Source organism: Rhinopithecus bieti, unplaced genomic scaffold, assembly GCF_001698545.2.
Source record: "Rhinopithecus bieti isolate Rb0 unplaced genomic scaffold, ASM169854v2 scaffold_33652, whole genome shotgun sequence".
NCBI classification, from domain to species: Eukaryota; Metazoa; Chordata; class Mammalia; order Primates; family Cercopithecidae; genus Rhinopithecus; species Rhinopithecus bieti.
Window position 1 is genome coordinate 5,249,778 of NW_016814761.1, and position 20,334 is coordinate 5,270,111.

General features: G+C 45.2%; 1 protein-coding gene across 4 annotated transcripts in view; it reads left to right on the forward strand.

Moving 5' to 3' along the window:
- Positions 1-19,796, forward strand: part of CTCFL (CCCTC-binding factor like) — a 31,483-nt gene extending 11,687 nt beyond the window's left edge. Inside the window, exons 6-11 of one of the 4 annotated variants that reach the window (XM_017852177.1) lie at positions 1,442-1,562; positions 2,523-2,672; positions 4,525-4,685; positions 8,479-8,661; positions 13,280-13,445; positions 18,228-19,796. In XM_017852177.1, coding sequence (XP_017707666.1) covers positions 1,442-1,562; positions 2,523-2,672; positions 4,525-4,685; positions 8,479-8,661; positions 13,280-13,445; positions 18,228-18,430 — 984 coding nt within the window. In that variant the 3' untranslated portion in view covers positions 18,431-19,796. Of the gene's footprint in view, positions 1-1,441; positions 1,563-2,522; positions 2,673-4,524; positions 4,686-8,478; positions 8,662-9,402; positions 10,514-13,279; positions 13,446-16,426; positions 17,287-18,227 lie in introns of those variants that run through there. The other 3 variants (XM_017852178.1, XM_017852179.1, XM_017852180.1) reach the window with 3 other exon arrangements.
- Positions 19,797-20,334: the final 538 nt, after the last annotated feature.

The following is a 20,334-nucleotide window of genomic DNA, read 5'->3' on the forward strand; positions in this document are numbered from 1 at the left end:
CTTTTGAACTTTTTGAACTCCCTCGTCCTCCCATCCCACCTTTAAGAGTCATCCAGAGTCTTTTTTAATGGCCTTCTTTGTTCATTCACACCATTTTTCTCCTCAAAACTTTCATGCTATACAGTTTTTTAAATTTTTTGTTTTGCGTTCTAACATACTTGAGGCATTCACTTTTCTTCTGAAAATCTAAGTGAAATTTTTTGGCTTGGCTATTGTCTTCCATCCTAAGCCGCCTTTTGTTCTCGAGTGTTCCTTAGGCTTCTGTGTGCTCACCACTTACGGGGGAGACAGATGGAGTGTGGCATCCCTGGATCACCAGCAGGACTGATGCAGCTTCCTGATGTCTGTAGTCCACCTGTAGCTGATGGCCCCATTTCCTGCTAGCAGTAGATAAGGGCCTGTGATACACAAATACAGAATAAGAATAGTTCTAGAAGGTGGTAAACCAGTCAGGCAGTGAATGCTCAAATGGGAGGTATTATGTTGTTTGCTATTTAACTGATTGCCTGGGATACATAATTATTCAAATTAGAATTGAATTTCTTCTACTTAAAACTTAATTCTTTATAGGAACCCTCTGTCACATGGTCCCGATGCTGAATAGCCAGGGATGCCTTCCTCCACTCACACTGTTACCCTGGGGCCAGCCAGGGTGGAGTCTGCAGGACTTGTGACCATGAGGCGACACATACAGATGTTCCTCCGTTAAAGAGCTAGGGTTTCGTTTTATTTTATTTTATTTTTTTGAGACATGGTCTCACTCTGTTACCCTAGTTGGAGTGCAGTGGCGTGATCTTGGCTCATTGCAACGTCACCCTCCTGCGCTCAATCCTCCCACCTTAGCCTCTCGAGTAGCTGGGACCACAGGCATGTGCCACCATGCCCAGCTCATTTTTAATTTTTGGTAGAGACTGGGTTTTGCCATGTTGCCCAGGCTGGTTCAAACTCCTGAGCTCAAGTGATCCACCCCTCTCAGCCTCCCAAAGTGCTGGGATTATAGGTGTGAGCCACCACACCTGACAAGAGCTAGAGTTTCAAGATTTTCCCTCTATGCAAGGAAAACAAAATGTTTGCCTTTGTGCTTTTACAGTGTAATCTAAATTTTGTACCTATTGGGCATATATTGCCTTAGAAATGAAAATACAATCCTGTGTGGCATTCAGCAGGTAGGGTTAAGTGAAGGTGAATGCGAAAGCCTTCAGCACTGCTGCCCATTGCCCTAAAGGAGCTTATACGCACACACATCAAATGAAATAAAATCACCCATAACAGATGATCAAAAGTAACGACTTCTTCTTGTTTTTTTCAGTGAGTGAAATATGCTCTGGTGCTCTGATGTTAAAATCTGATTAATTTAAATCTCTTTTATAATGCTGATTAATGGAAGACTCTGCCATTTTTGAGTTTCTATTGCAATGAACATCATTTATGTATTTATTAGGCAAGTAAATTGAAGCGTCATGTCCGATCCCACACTGGGGAGCGCCCCTTTCAGTGTTGCCAGTGCAGCTACGCCAGCAGAGACACCTACAAGCTGAAACGCCACATGAGAACACACTCAGGTAAGGGCTCTGGTGCTGAAGGCCTGATACCTACAGTGTTAGCTCTTAAAGCAAGCTTTAAAAAATTACTTTTTATTGGCACAATTAAAGTTCAAAGGTAAAAGTGGATTTTGTGTGCCTTTGTGATACAAGGATCTTGATCTGTACCTTTACCTTTATTTAGCAGTAAGAGAGTCTGCATAGACATTGTGCCGCAACCCCACTGTGTGGAGTAAAACACAAAGTATTCGCTTCCGTAGATTTTTCGGGTATTTAAAACTCAACTCCTGGCCAGGCACAGTGGCTCAAACCTGTAATCCCAGCACTTTGGGAGGCTGAGGCAGGAGGATCCCTTGAGCCCAGGAGTTTGAGACCAGCCTGGGCAACGTAAGGAGACCCTGTCTCCACAAGTAATTTAAAAATTAGCTGGGCCTGGTGGTGCACACCTGTGGTCCTAGCTACTTGGGAGGCTGAAGCAGGAGAATCGCTTGAACCCAGGAGGTTGAGGCTGCAGTGAGCCAAGATTGCGCCACCACACTCCAGCCTGGGTGACAGAGTGAGAACCTGTTTCAAAAAAAAAGTAAATAAAAATAAAAGTCAACTCCTTAATTCATTCTTCAACTTTAAGGCAAAACATAAAGTGTGCTGGTTTTGTAACAGAGGTACTTGATGTCTTGTTGTATAAAGAATCCATTTATGTGTACTTCTTCGTTCTTCGTACAGCCCCATGGATGTGAACCACATTGAACTCTTGCGTAGCCACCAGATGCGAGGAAGCCATGTGTCTGGTCCATCATGGACACAGCTGTACTTGACATAAGCTGTTTGGGCTTGATTTGGGAGTCTCATACTAATTGGGGGTTGTCTGACGAGAAGGGGGTTGATAAAGGAGGCTTAGGGCAAAAGAAACACTTTCAGCACAGGTAGCCTTTGGCAAGGATCAGGCCTGGAGGGGGAATCACTTTGTTGTCTGCATCTCAGGTGAGAAGCCTTACGAATGCCACATCTGCCACACCCGCTTCACCCAGAGCGGGACCATGAAAATACATATTCTGCAGAAACACAGCGAAAACGTCCCCAAATACCAGTGTCCCCATTGTGCCACCATCATTGCACGGAAAAGTGACCTACGTGAGTTTCTGGTTTAGTGATCTTTCTTTTACTACAGCATTTGCTGGCTCTTTGGAGCGAGGCCCTATGTACCTGCAATGTACTGGCCCTGATACTGGGAGGCGGCGGGAACTTGGCCCACGGACACATTTTCTTCAGAGGTCCTGTCGCACCATCTGGTGGCTGGATCTCATAAGTGCATTTTATAGCATGATTTTAGAATCCCGGCCCAGGCCTGTTCCGTATGCACGTGTAAGACCTTTCACGGATGGGTATTATTTCTGTCCACATTGGGCCTATTTTTCAGATGAGGAGGACACTGGGGCTCAGAGACATACAGTAACCTGCCTGGGAGTCACATGACCAAGGGTGCTAGGAGGCGGCTGGATTCTGGGTTCCTATTTATCAATGCTCTCTCTGTGACACCCAGCAAGCTTTTCTTAAACCCTGGCTGTGGGCCTAAAGTTTTGAGAGCAGAAGGTACAAAAGACACAGTTTTCCCCTTAAGAAACAGTAACTTTGGGAAAGGAGGTGGGCCTGTAATGTGTAATCTGCATCTACCGTGGTGAGCCTTTTAACTGTCAGACCCCCCAGAGTGGGAGTGGAAATCCAGCGGGTCTGAACAGCAGGCCTAGGAGCTGGGATTTGATACTGCCTGTGAGGAAGCCAGCCACTGTTGAGCAACGGGAGGGAGGGTATGGGTAAGTGTGAGCAAATGAGCCTCTTCTTTTTTTCAGGATTCCTGGGCCTCCCTTTTTCCATGATCTTATTTCTCTTTCCAAAATATATGACACAAAACATATGACACAAAATATGTTAGCAAAACAAAAAATTGACCCTTTTGCCCAAAGAAATTCTGGAGGTGAGATGAACTTTTTTGAAAACCTTTCTGAAAGGTGAAAGGTGTTCCACAAAGTCTTAACTTTTATTTTTCATCTGGACCATTCTGTCATTGTTGCCACAGTTACCAGCACATCACAAAACAGCCCAGTGGGGCTTGCTGGGGCACAAGTCTAGCCAGTTGCTAGACTTTTTTGACACCATGACAAAGTAACATGGTTTATATCTATCTCATGCCAGCGGGTGATACACTCTGCATAGCCCTGTAAGATGCTTTATAAACACACTAATTCTTTCCCATGACTATATGAGAAATCAAGCTCTCTAAATGTCTGAGTCACTGTGGGTAGGGTGTGGGTAGGGTGGGATAGCTCCATCACAGAGCTGTCAGTTGTCATTTGGTTTCTTACACAAGTATCACAAGACCATCATGCGTTAGGCATAGATGAGCAAACCCAGCCAGACCTCACCATGTGTCTTGGGTTAATTTCAACATGGGAAATAACAGGGCGCTGACTTCTAACAGCATGTGGATTTTTTAAGGTATAATAAAGATGCTATATCTTTTTATGTAAAACCACCTTAACATCATCCTAACATTGACCCACCCCGTCATAAGGTAGTGCTCAAAGTGCTTTGTTAAATGAACATTTTAGGTTCAGTATGACATACCTCACATAACATTTAAGTCCATATTGAAAGAATGTTAAAATGGTATTTCAGCGTTCTGTTCATTTAGAGCAGTGGTTCTCAACTGGGAGTGATTTTACCCCGCAGAGGACAGGTGGTGATACCTAGAGGTATTTTGGCTTTCACGACCGGGGAGAAAGAGGTGCTGCTGGCATCTGGTAGACAGACACCAGGAGTGCTGCTTCCCCTCCTCCAATGCACAGGATAACCCACCCCGCCCTGCCCAGGAAGGAACTAGCATGCTCCAGCGCCAAGGCTGAGAAACCCCGGTTTAGAGGAGAGGGGAAGCAGGTTAACAGAAAACAACACTCTTGAAGTCTATAATGTTCTGTAACCATTTTAGGTGTGCATATGCGCAACTTGCATGCTTACAGCGCTGCAGAGCTGAAATGCCGCTACTGTTCTGCTGTCTTCCATGAGCGCTATGCCCTCATTCAGCACCAGAAAACTCATAAAAATGAGAAGAGGTTCAAGTGCGAACACTGCAGTTATGCCTGCAAGCAGGTATTGTACTTTACTTAATTTGGAGAGGCAGTGGTGCATGGAAGAATGGAGGGCTGGGGTGGGCTTCTTTACCACCTTGAAAATACTGAGAAAAGTCACGCTTTTAATAGAGTATCCTATTCAAAATAAGCAGAAAGCAACGGTGAACCAGTCGTACAAAACAACAGTTCTTAAAGTATGTTCATGTACTCCCAGAGCTCCCTGTGACCAACTAGGGTCCCACAGGAGCCAAGCCCTTGTTATGATAATGGAAAGGCGTCAATTTGAGACACTGACATTTGCACTTTTGGTGCCAAAACAGTGGTGGTCCTTAGCCCAGATCAAGGCAGTGACACACGGTGAAACTGGTCATGGTGGTGGTCTTCACCTTCATACACTGGCAGCAAAAATAAAGGGCAGTTTTACGTGACAGTGTCCTTGAAGAGGCAGTAAAAGTTGTTAACTTTATTCAGTCTTGACCCGGAATACTTTCTTTGTAATAATCTTTGTGATGAGATTAGAAGCCGGCATATGCACCTCCACTGTCTTCCACAGTCTGGAGGAAAAGCACCTGGGGGCCTGTTTGAGTTTCCAGCTCAACTAGCCACTTTTTCAGTGAATGTCATTTTCACTAAGGAACAAGATAAACTCTATTTACTCAGTCATTGGGCATTGGTGGACATTTTTTAAAAAATGAACAACGTAGGCCAGGTGTGGTGGCTCACACCTGTAATCCCAGCACTTTGGGAGGCTGAGGCGTGTGGATCACTTGAAGTCAGGAGTTTGAGACCAGCCTGGCCAATATGGTGAAACCCCATCTCTACTAAAAAACACAAAAATTCGCTGGGCATGGTGGTGCACACCTGTAGTCCCAGCTACTCAGGAGGCTGAGATAGGAGAATTGCTTGAACCTGGGATGCAGAGGTTGCAGTGAGCCGAGATCATGCCACTGCACTCCAGCCTGGGAGACAGAGCGAGACTCCATCTCAAAAAAAAAAAAAAAAAAAAAAAAAAGAAGATTGGAGTGATTTTTTAAAGCAATTTTTATATTGTATAATGAAATGTTAGCATTTAGAAGATCTGCGTAGCTCAGTAAACTAGTATTTTCCAAATGACCAATCCATGATGTTACAGACTCACACACAGGTAAAAGATCCATTCAAAGGAAAAGACCAAGAGGTTTTAAAGTCACAGAGGACAAGTTCCTTGGCAGGGTTTCAGATTCCACATTGCAACCCATGGGTAAGAAATTACCATGGCCAGACACACAGGCTCACACCTATAGTCCCAGCACTTTGGCAGGCCGAGATGGACAGAACTCTTGAGCTCAGGAGTTCAAGACCAACCTGGGCAACATAATGAGATCCTGTCTCTACAAAAAAATACAAAAATTAGCTGGGTGTGCACATCTGTCCTAGCTACTCAGGAGGCTGAGGTTGGAGGATCACTTAAGCCCAGGAGGTTGAGGCTGCAGTAAGCTGTGTTCACACAACCGCACTCCAGCCCAGGCAAGTGAGTGAGACCCTAAAAAAAGAAATTGCTACTAACTGAATTTTAGTGTAATAGAGAAGAATGGCCACAATTACTTGGAAGAGCTGGTGAAATGTTGCCCTCTTTTCAAACTACATGTCTATGAGACCAAATTTTCTTTATCATTTAACATACTCCAGTGGACTGACGGAAGAGCAGAGATAGGAATCCATCTGAATGCTTTTTTTTTTTTTTTTTTTGAGACGGAGGGAGTCTCGCTCTGTCGCCCAGGCTGGAGTGCAGTGGCGCGATCCCTGCAAACTCCGCCTCCCAGGTTCACGCCATTCTCCTGCCTCAGCCTCCTCCCGAGTAGCTGGGACTATAGGCACCCATCACCACACCTGGCTTATTTTTTGTATTTTTAGTAGAGACGGGGTTTCACCGTGTTAGCCAGGATGGTCTCGATCTCCTGACCTCGTGATCCGCCCGTCTCGGCCTCCCAAAGTGCTGGGATTACAGGCATGAGCCACCGCGCCCGGCCCTGAATGCTTTTAATAGAATTGCCAGACTTAGCAAATAAAAATACAGCACACTTAGTGACATTTGAATTTCAGACAAACAACGAATAGTTTTATATACAAGTAGTTGCAGCCTGTATTTTAACTGGCAACCTTATCTATTGAGACAGACATTAGGTTATTTTTGTTTTGAAAAATAGATAATTTTACAGAAATAATATGTAGTTGGTTGGTTGTTATTATTAAATGAGTTAATAAATGGGTTTTTTTTAAATACTTAAGAATTCCTCAGTTTTGCTTTCTAAGAAAGTAAATACTAATGTATGCCACCTGTATAAATAAAAGCTCTTCAGAGGCCACAGTAATTTTTTAAAGTTTGAAGGGCCCTCAGACTAGAAGTTTGAAAACCAAACCACTGCTTTGAAGCATTGCATGCTATTGGTTACCAAAGGTGAAAATCAGTGCTTCCTGTGTCTTGAAGTGTGGACTATAAACTGTAAATGCCTTGAATAAAGGAAAAAGTTTTTCTGGTAAATTTTGAACAAAGAATATTCTGTGGCCCCAGGCTCATATTTATTCAAATGAACTGGAAGGGCTTCCTGAAAGATGGATAAGATCTGGAAGGGATAAGGGATCCTGGAGCAGGCATGCAGCAGGCATGTGGGAGCAGAAAGCAGCCAGGCAGGCCATGGCCGTGGGCAGAGGCTCGGAGCACTGCTGGATGCTCCTGGCTGCCGCAGTCCTTGAGAGCCTGGCTCCCAGCAGAGAGCCAGAGATGCTGTCCCGAAGGAGGGTGATGAGGTGAAAGCTGTGCGTGGAAGAGGGTGTTCAGTGAATTGGATGAGAGAAAGATTAGAAGAAAGACCATCAGTTAGGCCACTGACAGTAATGCAGAAATGGCTGAATATATGTTTAATCCAAATTATCATCACATTTTAAATAAAACAAAATGTGTGCTTTTGCTTCACTTCATACATATTTTTGTCCCCATTTCCCAAATTATTTTCTCTTGTCTAAGATAAAATCTCTATTTAGGCCAGGTACAATGGCTCACACCTATAATCCCAACACTTTGAGAGGCTAAGGCAGGAGAATTGCTTGAGGCTAGGCATCTGAGACCAGCCTGGGCAACATAGTGAGACCCTGTCTCTACAAAAAATACAAACTGAGCTGAGCATAGTGGCATACACCCACAGTCCCACCTACGCAGGAGGATCACTTGGGCCCAGGAGTTTGAGATTGCATTGAGCTATGATTGTTGCATTGTACTCCAGCCTGGGTGACAGAGCGAGACCCTGTCTCAAAAAAAAAAAAAAAAAAAAAAATCGGTATTAAGTTATGTTACAATACTATTGGGAAGTAAATGGAAAAATGTTTAGATACTTAATGTACTTGCAACCCCAAAGTCCCGTTGAATTTAAACTCTGACATTTGATTTTTAAGTTTGCAGGTTCTATTTGCCCTTTGTAAACTCAGGTAATTGCAAATAGTTGTATACAAGGAGGACTCCCAGTAATGAGGGGACAAAGGACCATCCTTTCACGCCCTGCGGTGTGTACTCCCACATCTCAACAGGACTGGAGAGCCAGCAAGGACTCCACTGGAAGACCTTTGTCATTTGCTGCTGCTGTATACGAGTTTGTTTCCTAGACGGCCACTCACTGAATGTGAATGACGCCTTGTGCAGAATGTGTTTGCAGTAATTCTGCTTAATAGTGGACTCATCTTTGGGGAGGGAAATAAAAGGTATTGTACGATAAACAATGTCTAATATAGAAAAAAACCCTTTGAACTAGACAAGCTGCTTTCTTCCCCTTCCCTCTTAGGAACGTCATATGACTGCTCACATTCGCACCCACACTGGAGAGAAGCCGTTCACCTGCCTTTCCTGCAATAAATGTTTCCGGCAGAAGCAACTTCTAAATGTTCACTTCAGGAAATACCACGATGCAAATTTCATCCCGACTGTTTACAGATGCTGCAAGTGTGGCAAAGGCTTTTCCCGCTGGGTAAGCTTACTTAAGTCACAGTAAATCCCCCATGGAAAGATCCCTCTATCTCAGGAGGACAGTGTCACACCAGGAGAGTTTAAACCCGATTATAGAAACCTGCCAGGACTTCAGGAGCATCTGTCATACCTTAGGAAAGTGGTTATTAGTTTTTTAAAATCAAAAATTCTTGAAGAATCCTATGAAAGTGTGGTCTCCTCATCCTCTAAAAAAAAAAAAAAGGACAATCCAACAGACAAAATCTTACAAATAGTTTTAGAGAGTTATCAGACTCCCCAGAAAACCCCAGCTTTTAGTGTAATATTTTCAAATTGTTCCAGTGAACTAGATTTAGGCTACTTGACAGAGAGAATGCCATTTTCATACATTTTTCAGATGTCCCTAGAATAACGTTATTGGTGTCTATAATCCCAGCTACTTGGGAGGCCAAGGTGAGAGGATCACTTGAGGCCAGGAGTTTGAGATCAGCCTGGACAACATAGGGAAACCCCCATCCCTCCAAAAAAATTACCTGGGTGTGGTGGTGCACCCCTGTCGGCCTAGCTGCTCAGGAGGCTGAGACAGGGGGATCACTTGAGCCCAGGAGTTGGAGGCTGCAGTGAGTCACGATCACACTACTGCACTCTGGCCTCGAAGACAGAGTGAGACCCTGTCTCTAGAATAATTTTTTTAATAATAGGAAAAAAGAATAGTGCTATTGGTACTGGGCTAAGGAATACATTTATGGTTTTATTCTTTTAGGTGTTGTATTAGTTATTTATTTCTGCATGACAGATTACCTCAAAATAGAGTGACTTAAAACCACAAACATTTATCACCTGACAGATTCTGTGGGTTGGCTGAACTGGGTGGTCCTGGCTCAGTGTCACTCTTGAGGCTGCAGTCAGGATGTCCTCCAGGGCTGCATCATCTGAAGGCTGGACACGGGCCAGAGGATCCGCTTCCAGGACAGCTCTGCCACACAGCTGCTGGCACCGGCCTCAGTCCCTTGCCACAGCCCTCTCTGCAGGGCTGCTTGAGTGTCCTCCTGACTCAGAGCAAGTGAGAGAGTGCAAGGAGGAAGCCACGGGACCTTTTGCAATCTAGTCTTAAAAGCGGCACAGCAGCCAGGTGTGAGGGCTCACACCTGTAATCCCAGTACTTTGGGAGTCCAAGGCAGGCGGATAATTTGAGGCCAGGAGTTCGAGACCAGTCTGGCCAACATGGTGAAACCCTGTCTCTAAAAAGAAAAAAAAAAAAAACTAGGCGTGGTGGTGCATGCTTGTAATCCCAGCTACTTGGGAGGCTAGGATGGGAGGGTCACTTGAACCCAGGAGATGGAGGTTGCAGTGAGCTGAGATGGCACTATTGGCCTCCAGCCTGGGTGACAGAGCAAGACTCCGTCTCAAAAAAAAAGTGGCACATTACTTCTAGTCACAAGAAATGAACCATGAAGTCCCACCCACACTCAAGGAGTGGGAAATGAAGTTTCTTTTGAAAGGAACAGCATCAAAGAATTTCAGGACATTTAAAAACCACTGCACATGGCTAGCTAGATCCCTGGACCATGTAGGCTTCAGCCTAACTTTGTAAAAAGTTTTATACAAGTTGAATTTCCTGAAGTTGACCATTCTTTTCAATCTTTCTTCTGAAAACAGTCGTGTAGTTGTGTTTTTCTGAGGAGCACAGTGGGGTAGTTCTGGAACGTCAACCCTATTCGTTTAAAATTTCAAATGAAAGCTGTGGCAGTGCTCCCAAACACCACTGCTCATGCCAAAATCGTAAAGAGTTAACATGAACGAGTAGAATTCTAAAGAGAAGGAACTGCCCTTTGGTGCAAGAAATAAAAATGTAGAGAAAAGAACAAGTCTGCCTCATGCAGTCCCCTCAGAACATAAAATTTGTGAAACTTCCGTTCAAGAAAGCATATTTGGACTTGTGTCTAGAACATAAGAACTCTTATAACTCAGTAAATAGACTGTATTTAGTGAGTTTTTATTTATTACAGTGAAAAACAGGTAAAGTATCTAGGCCAGGCATGGTGGCTCACGCCTATAATCCCAGCACTTTGGGAGGCCAAGGCAGGTGGATCACAAGGTCAGGAGTTCAAAACCAGCATGGCCAACATGGTGAAACCCTCTCTCTACTAACAATACAAAAATTAGCCGGGTGTGGTGGCACATGCCTGTAATCCTAGCTACTCAGGAGGCTGAGGCAGGAGAATTGCTTGAACCCAGGAGGCGGAGGTTGCAGTGAGCTGAGATCGTGCCACTGCACTCCAGCCTGGGCGACAGAGCGAGACTGTCTCAGGAAGAAAACAAAACAAAACAGATAAAGTATCTAAATAGACCTTTCTCCAAAGAAGACATACAGGTGGCCAATAAGCACAGCGTCATTAATCACCAGGGCAATGCAAATCAGTTTCTGCCACGACTTCTTGAGTCTGCCCTTGTATCGCAGAAGCAACTGTGGATGCAGTATGTAAATGAATAGATGTGGCTGTGTTCCAGTAACACTTGCTTTCACAAACAGTTGGCAGCCAGATTTGACACACTGGTTGTCGTTTGCCAACCCCAGTGTCTAAGCATAAAATGGAAGAAGTTTAAACAACCTGTTACATCACCCCCATTATGTGTAAATTCTTCCTCCTTCCATCATAAACGCAGACAGTCCTGTTAAGCACAGTGGGAAAGTCAGAATGGGAATCAGGTGGGATGTTTCGTGTAATTTGCAAATTTAAACACCTGTTACCAGTTTTTTACTTTTGCCTGGGACCTTTTCAAAAAGTGAAAATTTTCTCGCTTAAGATTATCCTAAGTGTTTGTTAGATGAGAATATGTCACGAATAGGCTTGACTAGGGGAAGTCTTTGACTTTTATTCCTGAATGTTGTATACAGTTTCATAACTGCCACCCATGACCTCTGCTCACTGGCTTCAAGAGAGAAGCTAACAGAAAAGTAAAATCTTTATGGTTTGTAGTTGGTGGTTATAAAATTGACTGATGTATTGAATTTTTGGTTCAATATCAATCATCACTTTATAGAGAGTAGAAACATTCTAGAGAAATAAATTTTGTCTTCTCATTGATTTCTGTTATTTAAAAAAAACTCAAAGCAAGCTAGCTTTTGGCTAGACCTAAACACAACAGAAAGGGTCACCTTTAAAAGTCATCATTTTTGCACAAGATTATCAAAGATCCATGTTACCCACAGTTTTCCCAAAGCCTGTCTCTTTACCTGTGCGTTTTTCAGTGCATTTGGGGAAGCCGACTCTTGTAGAACCAAACTGGGATCTGCTTGCCTGGTGCAGTAAGACCAGATATCCACACCGCAGTTTGTAGCAGGAGAAAGGAAGGTGTTTATTTGCAGGGTGCCAAGCAAGCAGAAGCTACAGACAAAATCATAAATCAGTGCATGGAGGATACCTTGCCCTAAAAGAGCAGGATATCTTGCAGCAGGGGCTTACAGGCTGTAGGTAGATTCAGAGACTCTGGTTTGCAATTGGTTAAGGAAGAGAAGTTTTGTTTATAATTTTCAGAAAAGAATGTTAGCTCTGGTTCATGGGGCATGACCTCCTCCAGGCCTCTCAGGAGGAAATTAAGAACAAATTTAGTAGTGGTCAGATTTCAGCCCCAGTTCCCCCTTGTCTTAGGTCTCCCTGCCAGTGGGCCTGCTTGGTAAAGAGCCAGGGTTCTAAAAAACAACTCAGGGACGGATGTTAAGATGTTATCTTGGCCGGGTGCAGTGGCTCACGCCTGTAATCCCAGCACTTTGGGAAGCCAAGGCAGGTGGATCACCTGAGGTCAGGCGTTTGAGTCCAGCCTGGCCAGGATGATGAAACCCTGTCTCTACTAAAAATACAAAAATTAGCTGGGCATGGTGGCACTCGCCTGTAGTCCCAGCTACTCGGGAGGCTGAGGCAGGAGAATTGCTTGAACCTGGAAGGTAGAGGTTGCGGTGAGCTGAGACCGCACCACTGCACTTCAGCCTGGGTGACAGAGCAAGACTCAATCTCAAAAAAAAAAAAAAAAAAAAAAAAAAACTCAGGTTTCTGTAAGGGAACCAAACATCCTGAGTCTAGCTTCCTTGGCTATTGTTTTAGGTTCCTATTACCTTTTCTTTTCTTGTCTTGTCTTTTCTTTTCTTTTCTTTTCTTTTTTTTTTGAGATAGGTTCTCATTCTGTGACTCAGGCTGAAGTGCAGTGGTGCAGTCACAGCTCACTGCAGCCTCGACCTCCTGGGCTAAAGCAATCCTCCCACCTCAGCCTCATGAGTAGCTGGGATCTCAGGGCGCATGCCACCACAGCTGGCTGATTTGTTATGTTTTATCTTTTGTAGAGCTGGGGTCTCACTGTTGTTGCCCAGTCTGGTCTCGAACTGCTGGGCTCAAGCTACCCTCCCCTTTGGCCTCCTGAAGAACTGGGATTACATAGGTGGGTCACAATGCCTGGCCTCCTTTTACCTTCTTGCTTATCAAGTTGCTTGTATACTTCTTAGGGCTAGTGAGGTGCGTGGAATTTCCTTCGAAAGAACTCAGGATTTTCCTTTATTTCCATGCTTGGAGGTCCCCACAGGCCCCCGAGAGAGGTCCCTGCCCCATTTCACTCGCCTTGTGTATTCCGTGTCAATTCTCTGACAGAGTAACATGCACAGACATTCAGAGAAGTGTGGCTCAGGGGAAGCAAAGTCGGCTGCTTCAGGAAAAGGAAGAAGAACAAGAAAGAGGAAGCAGACCATCCTGAGGGAAGCCATGAAGGGTCAGAAGGAAGCTGCAAAGGGATGGAAGGAAGCCGCGAATGGAGACGGTACTGATTTTACACAGATTTGTTTTTACTGCGTCAGTGGTTTTCTGGTTGTAACTATCCTGGGTGCCGAGTGTTGCTGTCCAGGGGATGTGTCCAAAGCCCCTATTTGTCCAACAGTCGGTCCTGTGAGGTGCCTTGTGCAAGATCTCTCAGAATGGCAGTGAGCATAGCGTGAGAAAGTCAGTGTGAGAGCCTCACGCAGGTCCACTTGCGACCCCCACCCCCAGGACCCTTCTTCTTCCATCACGTTGGACTGTTACCTGCAGCTATGGGGACTGTCCTGGGCTGTTGCAATAGATGACCACAAGCTGGGTGACTTGGGACAACAGAAATTGATTTTCAAATAGCTCTAGAGGCCAGAAATCCTCAATCCAAGTGTGGGCAGGGCCTCCCTCCCTCTGAGGACCTAGAGGAGGATCCCTCCTGGCCTCTTGCAGCTCTGGTGGCTCCAGCGTTCCTCACTTTGTGGCCACGTCCTCCAGTCTCTGCCTCTGTCTTTTCATAGCTCTGTCCTCTCTTCTGTGTCTGGGCCCTCTCTTTTGCCTCTTACAAAGACATTTTTCATTTAGGATTCAGGATTTCTTTTGAAAAAAGGAGGTCAGGTATGGGGCTTAGGATGTGGATATATCCTTTTAGGGGCCTCTATCCTGCCCCCACAGCCATCACAGTCTTCGTCCTCTGGCCTCTGGGAGCTGAAGTGAGTTCTCAGGTTGGCCAAAGCTGGGCCCTGTCCTGTGTGTCCTGTGAATGGCTCTGCTGTCAGAGGGACCGACCTGACACCTGCACAGGCAAACACCCGCTCTGTTTACTATCTCCGCTCCTTTCCTGTGAGAACCTTAGAATCGTAGATGACTGGAAACTGTCCAACCTTACAGCACAAGCATATGCCCCACATTCTGATTCCAGACTCAGTCCCTGCCTTGCAAATGTTCCCACAGATGATGGTTGCCCTCCACCTGCCTTCCCTCAAGAGTTACCAGATCAAATAGAGGATGCCCAGCTCAATCTGAATTTCAGATACACAGTGAATCATTGTTTAAACGTGTCCCATCACTATTGGGGATATACTTCTACTAAAAAAAATGTTCAACATGTATCCAAAACTCAAGTAGAAGCGGGCATCCTGCAGTCCTTCCGTTTCCTCTGTGCGGAGTTGGTTCTGGGTCCCTGGTTCCAGTCGCTCTGTCCACAGGCCGCACTCCCCTGCTCTTTCTCTGTGTCTCACCATCTGGCAAAGCCCTAAGCCTGGGTGCGCCCCAGGCCTGCCTTTCCCATGCCTGCATCACACATCCAGGCCCTGCCTGAGGGGTCCCAGGCAGTGCCCAGTCGCTCAGCTCAGCTGGAACTCTTCAGAATTGTGCACGCTGCCCGTCTGTGGAGCACCCTCCTTTCTCCTCCAGGCGTCAGCAGTTACCACTGAGAGCTCACAGAGTGCCTTCTTACCCTGACCACAGCCCTCTGCAGGGGACATTGTCATCCATCTGGCAGGGAGAGAGCTGCATCGCAGGGTGGGGACGAGCCTGCCCGGGTGCCCAGAGCCCTCATTCTGAACCTCAATACCAACAACTTTTCCACTGATTTCCAATGAGCACCTTCATCCCAAACTCCCAGCCCCTGCCTCCCTCCCTCTGGGTGGAGGCCTCACTGACTCTGCACCAGCAGATGGGCTCTGCTGCCCGCTGCCCTGGCATTCCTGTGTCGTCCCACTCCCAGCTGGAGTTCCCGCCATCCTCTGCCAGCTCCTGGGGCTTCTCCATCCGGCCCCGCAGGGCACAGGGCTGTCCACAGTGCTCATCGGGTCAGATCAGAAGAAAAACCAGTGTCGCACTGATGGGTATCAAGTAGTGAATACAGCCTGGATTCCATTTGGATTCCTTTATACCAATGATGTTGTAAAATACCATTTTTCGCATTTTTTTTAATGGAGGAAGGGGCTGATGGAGGAGCCACCTTTCCCATCTAAGTCCCCATCTGACTCTGAGTCTGGAACCCACCCCTCCGATCAGCTTTATGTCCCCCACCCACCCTCCTCAGCCAGCTCACCCCTGCTGGCCCGCTCTTTCCTATCAGCCTTGAACATGCTCCATGTCTTCAGAAAAATAAAAGCACTTCGCGCCAGCACCCCCCCGGTCCTGTGCTGCCCCTCCCGTGCACTTCACGCTTATTTGGTTATTTAATAAGTGTCAGACTTCCACATGCAGCGCACGGCAGGCTCCCCCCGGGTGGGCATGGCCCATCGGTCCATCCCCAGCTCCTGGCACTAGGCCTGACCTTAGCAGTGCTCGTTAAGGCACTACTTGTTGAATAAACCAGTGAATAATAAGCACAGTCCTTTATTGGAGAAGACAGACGGGTGAAATTTGACCCACAATTCGTCAGCCCGCATTGTAGAAACCCAAGGCCAGGCTACTGGCCGCCTGAGCTCTGAGTTTAAGTCCGATCCTAAAAGGTCCATGGAGAAACGTGACTTCCCCACTCATTCGGCTCCTAACGGGTCCTTCTGCAGCTCGCCCCATCTTGACACCTAAAGACGCCTAAATGCAGTGGCATTTTCTTGTTGTTAATTATCTCTTAAATGAAACCTCTGGAAGGCCAAATGGTTTGGGGTGAATTTTGAACATGTCACCCTCAGTTGGTGACATTTTTGCTGTGGAGAAGAGTTGAGAAGGCTCTTATCAGCTTAAAAACTGATGATAGGAACTGGACATATACAAACTTTTTTCATATTTTTGATGGTCAGCAGTCATATCCAAAGCAAGTGTGAATTAAGGCAAATAACCTGGCGAAAAGCATGACTTAATTTGCATTTCAGGGTCTTTGTAGCCTGTGTTATCCAGATAATTGTCTCGCTTCTGTGTCTGCTCTACCGGTACACCAGCATGCAGCACCTCTCCAGTTCATTGATAGATCTCGACGGGTGACTCTGATGGCGCCAGTTTTTGTTTTTGTTTTTTAAGACAGAGTTTCACTTTATAGCCCAGGTGTGATCTCGGCTCACCGCAGCCTCTGCCTCTTGGGTTCAAGTGATTCTCATGCCTCAGTCTCCCAAGGAGCTGGGATTACAGGTGCCTGCCACCACGCCTGGCTAATTGTTCTGTTATTTTTAGTAGAGACAGGGTTTCACTGTGTCTCAAACTCCTGACCTCAAGTAATCTGCCCACCTTAGCCTCCCAAAGTGCTGGGATTACAGGCATGAGCCACCGTGCCTGGCCTGATGGCACCAGTTTTGTGGATCTCAGTGTTTCTTTTCATATCTAAGAACTGGGTCTTCTTGTCCCCCTCCATCTACCCCAAAAAAAAGTACTTCAAGGAAGTATGGACAAAAATGTCCTCAGACGCTTAGAACTAACATGAGGCAATCACGTTCTTCAGTGTGGCGCTCTGTGGATGTTTGGGGAAGTAATTTGGAAAATGAGTAGAGAGCAGGGCTCCCCAGCCCCCAGTCCATGGACCTGTGGGCTATTGGGAACTGGGCCTCACAGCAGGAGGTAAGCAGGGGGTGAGGGAGCGAAGCTTCGTCTGTATTTACAGCCGCTCCCCATCGCACACATCGCCTCCCCAGCTCCGCCTCCTGTCAGATCAGCAGCAGCGTTAGGTTCTCATCAGAGTGCGAACCCTGTTGTGAACTACATGTGCAAGGGATTTAGGCTGCACACTCCTTAGGATAACCTAATGCCCGACGATCTCTCACTGTCTCCATCCCCCCCAAAAGGGACTGTCTGGTTGCAGGAAAACAAGCTCAGGGCTCCCACTGATTCTACATTATGGTGAGTTGTATAATTATTTCATTATATATCACAATGTAATAATAAAAATAAAGTACATAATAAATGTAGTGCGCTTGAACCATCCCCAGACCAACCCCGCCCCCCTAACCAGTCCATGGAAAAATTGTCTTCCACAAAACTGGTCCCTGGTACTGAGAAGGTTGGGGACAGTAGAGGGTTGAATATGGGTCCCTGGTACTGAGAAGGTTGGGGACAGTAGAGGGTTGAATATGGGTCAAAGCTGGTCCCTGGTACTGAGAAGGTTGGGGACAGTAGAGGGTTGGATATGGGTTGGTTCACAGTGGACTGTTTCAAAGCCACTAAGTTGTGCAGACTGGCTCCTGAGCTGCTGGAGGGGAAGCAGGTTGTGGATACACACCTGGCGTTGGCTCCAGCATCCCTAGCAGGACGCGCAACCCAGAATCAGTACTCAGGATATGTTGGTTGGCCAGAGGGACAAATCTCCTGCAGGCAGCTGGCTTTCTTCGTGCAGGCAGCGTCATGCCACGGGTACTGAGACAAGACTTAGGTGAGCAGCTCAGCCACGATATAAATCTCTAAGATCCGCCTCGATACAAAGCTGTAAGATTCACGTTCACCTACAGCAGCTGATGCCAGCTGGGAGTGACTGTGACCCCCCCTTGTCACCTTTAGGGGACACTGGCAATGTCTGGAGACATTTTTATGGTTTTTGCAGCTGGAGAGGAGGGTGATACTGGCATCTAGTGGTAGAAGCCAGGATCACTGCTAACATCCTGCGGTGCCCAGAACAGCGCCTTGCCCCCAGCAGACAGCTCTGTGACGCCACACGTCTGTAGTGCTGAGTCTGAGAAGCCGTGACTTAAGGCAGTAGTTGAGATCGGAATAGTCACCATCTTACCCATGCGATTGTTTTCTAACATGCTCGCTGCTGTGTCCAATTTAAGTGATAGTTTCCGAAATATATTTGCACAGTTTATAAATTCCAGTTCCTTGACTTTCTGATAAATGTGCTCATCCTGGACTTTTTTTCAAGAAGCTGCTGCTGAGGAGGCTTCCATCCCGAAGCGAGAACAGTTCCCAGGAGAGATGCTTCCTGGCGCCTGCGGAGAAACCACAGCCAGAGTCAAAGAGGATGTGGATGAAGGCGTGACCTGTGAAATACCCACAGCCAGAGTCAAAGAGGATGTGGATGAAGGCGTGACCTGTGAAATGCTCCTCAACATGATGGATAAGTGAGAGGGATTCAGGTTGCATGTTCACTGCCCATAATTCCTAAAGCAAGTTAGAAGTTTTTAGCATTTAAGGCGTGAAGTGCTCCTCCACATGATGGATAGGTGAGAGTCAGGTTGCATGTGCTGTCTCTAATCCCTAAAGCAAGTTAGAAATTTTTAGCATTTTCTTTGAAACAATTAAGTTCATGACAATGGATGACACAAGTTTGAAGTAGTGTCTAGAATTGTTCTCCTGTTTTTAGCTGGATATTTCAAAGAAACATTGCAGGTATTTTATAAAAGTTTTAAACCTTGAATGAGAGGGTAACACCTCAAACCTATGAATTCATTCACTTGATATTGGCAAGGTGGCCCACAATGAATGAGTAGTGATTTTTGGATATTTCAGAATAGTCTAGACCAGCTAGTGCTTCCACAGTCAAAGCTGGAAATTTTTATGTTGCATTATATACACCCATGATATTTCTAATAGTATAGTTTTAAACGTTAAAGACAAATTTTATATTTTATACAAATGAATTTTCTACAAAATTTAAAGCTACCATAATGCTTTTAATTAGTTTCTAAATTCAACAAAAAATGTTTTAATCTTATAAAAGGAAAACTAAGTAGGAAACGAAAACTAGACTAGAAAACAAAGAATAAATCTATTTTACTTTGGTATTATAGGAGCAAGGTTCACCTTTAGATTTTGTATTCTCTTTTAATTATGTTCCTTGGCAGGTATGAAATTGCCGTGGTTACATTCCATTCTAGCTTATTAGTATTTCACTCCATAACCCTTTTTTCTGCTAACACTACTCTTTTTATATTTTTAAAATAATTGGCAGAGTGAGAAGAAACATAAAATCAGATAATGCAAATGTGTACCTGTAAGGAATCTGTACTTTTTCATAATGCCCAGTGATTAGTGAGGATTTCTCTCTTGCCAACTGACAAGACTTTTCCACCCTCAAGCAGCGTGAGAGGTGCCTCTTTAACACTTGAAATTCATTTCTATCTTTATACGGAGCCAGATTTTTCTTCGTTCTTAGTCCAGCAGTTTCTTTTGCTGTGAACCTCTCTCCGCCCCTGTATTTCAAGATCATTGATAGGTCCTAAATTCAAGTTCTTAAGATATGGACCTTTTATTGAAAATATCACAAGTTCAGAAGCACTGTTACACAATGTGAATATGTGGAAATAATTTCCCAGCAGGAAGAGCAATATATTCTCTTTGTACCAGAAAATTAATTCAATTCAACTCACATGAGATTTAAATTCTGTGGGCTGTAGTATGCCATCATTGTGATTGAATTTTTGCAATGGTTTCTTAATTTTTTTTACTGTTATTTAAAGATGTTTTACGTAATTCAATAAAATGAAATGACTTAAAATTGCTGTATTTGTTATATGTCAGTATTGGTCCTTATAAACGTCTTCTTTGTCTGGAGAGAATGTGGAGAAATTGGAACCTTTTTGCACTGTTGGTGGGGATGTGAAATGGTGCAGCCACTGTGGAAAGCAGTATGGCATTTTCTCAAAAAAAAATGAAAATAGAATTAGTATCTGACCCACCAGTCCCACTGCCAGATATACCGTGTACCCAGAAGAACTAAAAGCAGGGTCTCAAAGAGGTATTTGCACACCCATGTTCATAGCAGCATTATTCAAAAATAGTCAAAGATGGAAGCCACCCAAGTTCCATGGACAGGTGAGTGGATAAACAAAATGTGGTATATACATGCGGTGGAATATTATGCAGCCTCAAACAGGAAGGAGACCCTCACACATGCTGCAACATGGGGAACCGTGAGGACGTTATGCTGAGTGAGATCAGCTAGTCACAAAAGGACTAGTATTATATGATCTCACTTATAGGAGGTATCTAGAGTAGTCAGATTCATGGAGACAGATGGTAAAGTGATG